Source organism: Cucurbita moschata, unplaced genomic scaffold (genome assembly GCF_002738365.1).
Source record: "Cucurbita moschata cultivar Rifu unplaced genomic scaffold, Cmos_1.0 Cmo_Scf00015, whole genome shotgun sequence".
In the NCBI taxonomy this organism is placed as follows: Eukaryota; Viridiplantae; Streptophyta; class Magnoliopsida; order Cucurbitales; family Cucurbitaceae; genus Cucurbita; species Cucurbita moschata.
In genome coordinates, this window is record NW_019268531.1 from 4,325,213 (window position 1) to 4,328,626 (window position 3,414).

The 3,414-nt window shown below is 39.5% G+C and overlaps 1 protein-coding gene across 1 annotated transcript in view; it reads left to right on the forward strand.

Annotated features, from left to right (window-relative positions):
• The window catches only part of LOC111453119 (transmembrane protein 18), a 3,106-nt gene extending 974 nt beyond the window's left edge, over positions 1-2,132 (forward strand). Inside the window, exons 2-4 of the mRNA XM_023094073.1 lie at positions 41-146; positions 1,460-1,608; positions 1,759-2,132. Of these exons, the coding sequence (XP_022949841.1) occupies positions 41-146; positions 1,460-1,608; positions 1,759-1,854 (351 nt within the window). The 3' untranslated portion in view covers positions 1,855-2,132. The remainder of the gene's footprint in view (positions 1-40; positions 147-1,459; positions 1,609-1,758) is intronic.
• The last annotated feature ends 1,282 nt before the right edge of the window (positions 2,133-3,414 follow it).

Here is a 3,414-nt window from a genome sequence, read left to right on the forward strand (position 1 = left end):
TTTTTTTTTTTTTTTTTTTTTTTTTTGTTTAATTTTGCAGGAACCTTGGTTGATGGGGTTATTAGGTTTTCATGGATTGTTGCTGATAATTACCATCTTTACCAGGAAGCACACGAACTTTCAGATGTTCTTGTTTCTTCTTGCACGTATGATTATTGCTTTTATTTGCTCATTATTCATTTATATTTTTCTGAAATGTATTAGCATTGTTCATGGATGTGCAATATTGAGATGTTTGATTGCTGTTCATATTGCATCCACTGTACTGGTAAAATAGTGAGTTCTAGTCTAGGAATCTAGGTTTGAAAACTTCACTACGCTCAGAGATGAATTCTGAGGTTCAAATATCCTTTTGCAAATGATTTGCTGCATCAAGGCTGCAATCATAGATAATTTACATTTGCAGATTGGAATTAAAGTCGGTGATCGATGTTTATGATTTCCAACCATAAAGCTTTTTTGATGCTTGTATACATGACTGTGGATACAATCCATATTCACATTTTGCATGTTGATGTGTACGTATTCATGTATTTCTTAATTGCTGGTCCTTTCATTATAGGAGAATACCCTTTTTGAATTTGTAACGGCTCAAGCCCACTACTGGCAGATATTATCCTCTTTGGATTTTTCCTTTCGAGATTTCTCTCAAGGGTTTTAAAATGCGTGTGCTAGGAAGAGGTTTCCACATCCTTATAAAAATGCTTCATTCTCCTCCCAACCAAAGTGGGATCTCACAATCCACCCCTCTTCGGGGCCCAATGTCCTCGCTACCACTCGTTCCCTCCTCCAATCGATGTGGGACCCCCTAATCCACCCCCCTTCAGGGCCCAACGTCCTTGGGTGGCACATCGCCTCGTGTCCACCCCCCTTCGGGGTTCAGCTTCCTCGCTGGCACATCGTTTGGTGTACACCCCCTTTGGGGCTCAACGTCCTTGCCGGCACACCGCCCGATGTTTGGCTCTGATGCCATTTGTAACGGCCCAAACCCATTGCAAGCAGAGATTGTCCTCTTTGGCAAAAAATTGGCATTCCAACCACCAAAAATATTCCCTTTTCTTTTTATTGTGAGATCCCACATTGGTTGGGGAGGAGAACGAAACATTATTTATAAGGGTGTGGAAACCTCCCCTAGCAGACACGTTTTAAAAAACGTTGAGAGGAAGCCCGAAAGGGAAATCCCCCTTTCATGTTTGTTGTACATTTTCCTTTGTTCACAATCATATTTTGCGAAGTCTATATGCACATTTTTTTTCATGGATTTCTCGGTGGGTTTAGGCTATTACTGCATTCTACAAAAACCCTTTCATGTTTGTTGTACATTTTCCTATGTTCACAATCATATTTTGCAAGTCTATATGCACATTTTTTTTCATGGATTTCTCAACTCCAATTGTTCTCATTTCAAGTACAAGAAAGCCTTATTTGGAGTACTTACATACTTGTATTTGTAATGCAGTAGCTGGTGTATATTTTGCTGAGAGAATCAATAGAATCTTGAGCAAAAACTGGAAGAATTTTGCCACCCAGAACTATTTTGATCCAAATGGAGTTTTCCTTTCAACACTCTGGTCTGGGCCACTGCTCGTAATTTCAATGATAATTCTGGCAAGTACTCGTTATTACTTCTTTTCCTCATGTCCCGGATGAACAACCCCATACTATCCAATTGCCCCAGGATTATTTCTCTCTCATTTGTTTGTTGTCTAGTTTTCCACGTCAAGAACACTTAACTGAACTCTCATTTCTGTATGGCAGATAAACACACTTTTCACCTTATGCTATCTAGTAGTCAGGTGGAAAAGAGCTGAGCTTCGAAATCGAGCACGACTTTCACAGACTAAAGAAGACTAATCCCAAAGGTGAAGCTTTTTTAGCTTTGATATCTTTTGCTGGTAGTTTGTAGCTGTGTATCTTATCCTTCTCAGAGATCGTTGGACCGATGCGAGTACAATGCGAAGAGCGGTTTTGTTTGTTCCCTTTTTCTTATTTATTGAATAGTCTCCATAGATATTATTGTGATCAACTTTATACAACATTCACTCACTTTTTTATGTATCTGGAATTCCTTCGCCCAGAAATATTTTGTCATTACTGATTTCATTCACTGAATGTCTTGGACTGTTATAGGACTAAAATCGACGGTTATTTCCATTAAAAGGCTCAACATCAATACAAAAGGAAAATATATGTAACATCAAGATATTGTCCTCTTTGAACTATCTATCCTCTTTGGGTTTTTTTGGACTTTCCCTTTTGGGCTTTCCCTCGAGATTTTTAAAACTAAAGAGTCCATCGCTAGTAGATATTGTCGTCTTTAGATTTTTCCTTTTGGGCTTCTCCTCAAGGTTTTCAAAATGCGTATGTTAGGGAGAGGTTGTATACCCATGTAAAGAGCCCACTGTTAGCAGATATTGACCTCTTTGGGTTTTCTCTTAAGGTTTTTAAAACTAAAGAGTCCACCGATTATCGTCTTCGGGTTTTCCTTTTTGGGCTTCCCCTCAAGGTTTTTAAAACGCGTATGCTAGAGAAAAGTTTTTACACCCTTATATTTGGGTTTTCCTTTTTGGGCTTCCCCTCAAAGTTTTTAAAACGCGTATGCTGTAGAAAAGTTTTTACACCCTTATATTTCCCTTTTGGGCTTCCCCTCAAGGTTTTTAAAACGCGTATTCTAGAGAAATGTTTTACACCCTTCTAAAGAATGTTTCGCTCTCCTTCCCAAACGATGTAGGGTCCCACAATCCGCGTTTTCCCTTATAAAGAATGTTTCGCTCTCCTTCCCAATCGATGTAGGGTCCCACAATCCACTAAAATGCGTATGCTAGAGAAAAGTTTCTACACCTTTATAAAGAATGCTTCGCTCTTCTTCCCAATCGATGTAGGGTCCCACAATCCACTCCCTTCGAGACCAGCATCCTCGGTGGCACTCGTTTTCTTCTCCCATCGATGTGGCACACCGCTTCATGTTCACCCTCCTTTGGGGCTCAACCTCGGGCTTCCTTTTTGGACTTCTCCTCAAGATTTTTAAAACGTATCTATTTGGAAGATGTTTCCACACTTTTATATAGAATGTTTCATTCTCTTTCCTAAACGGAATCTCACAATATCTTCCTCATATCTCTTGAAAATGTAGACGGAATGGCTATATTGAAGTTATTAGATAGGACAGGTTCAAACTAGTCTGCTGTTACATGAGAAGAGCTCACCTCTGTTAAAAAGTACTAATTTGTTTGATATAGTGTTAGCTCCTTTGTTGAGAGGAGGAGCTTTTGCAACATGCCTCTTATTGCCTTAAATTTGGCAAGCTGAACACTTCTTTCTTCTTGAACCGGGGCTAGAGGTTCGAGCATACATCGCTTGGTTATAGGCGACGCAAGAGCGAATAAACTTAACTCACTTGTTGCTGCCATCAAA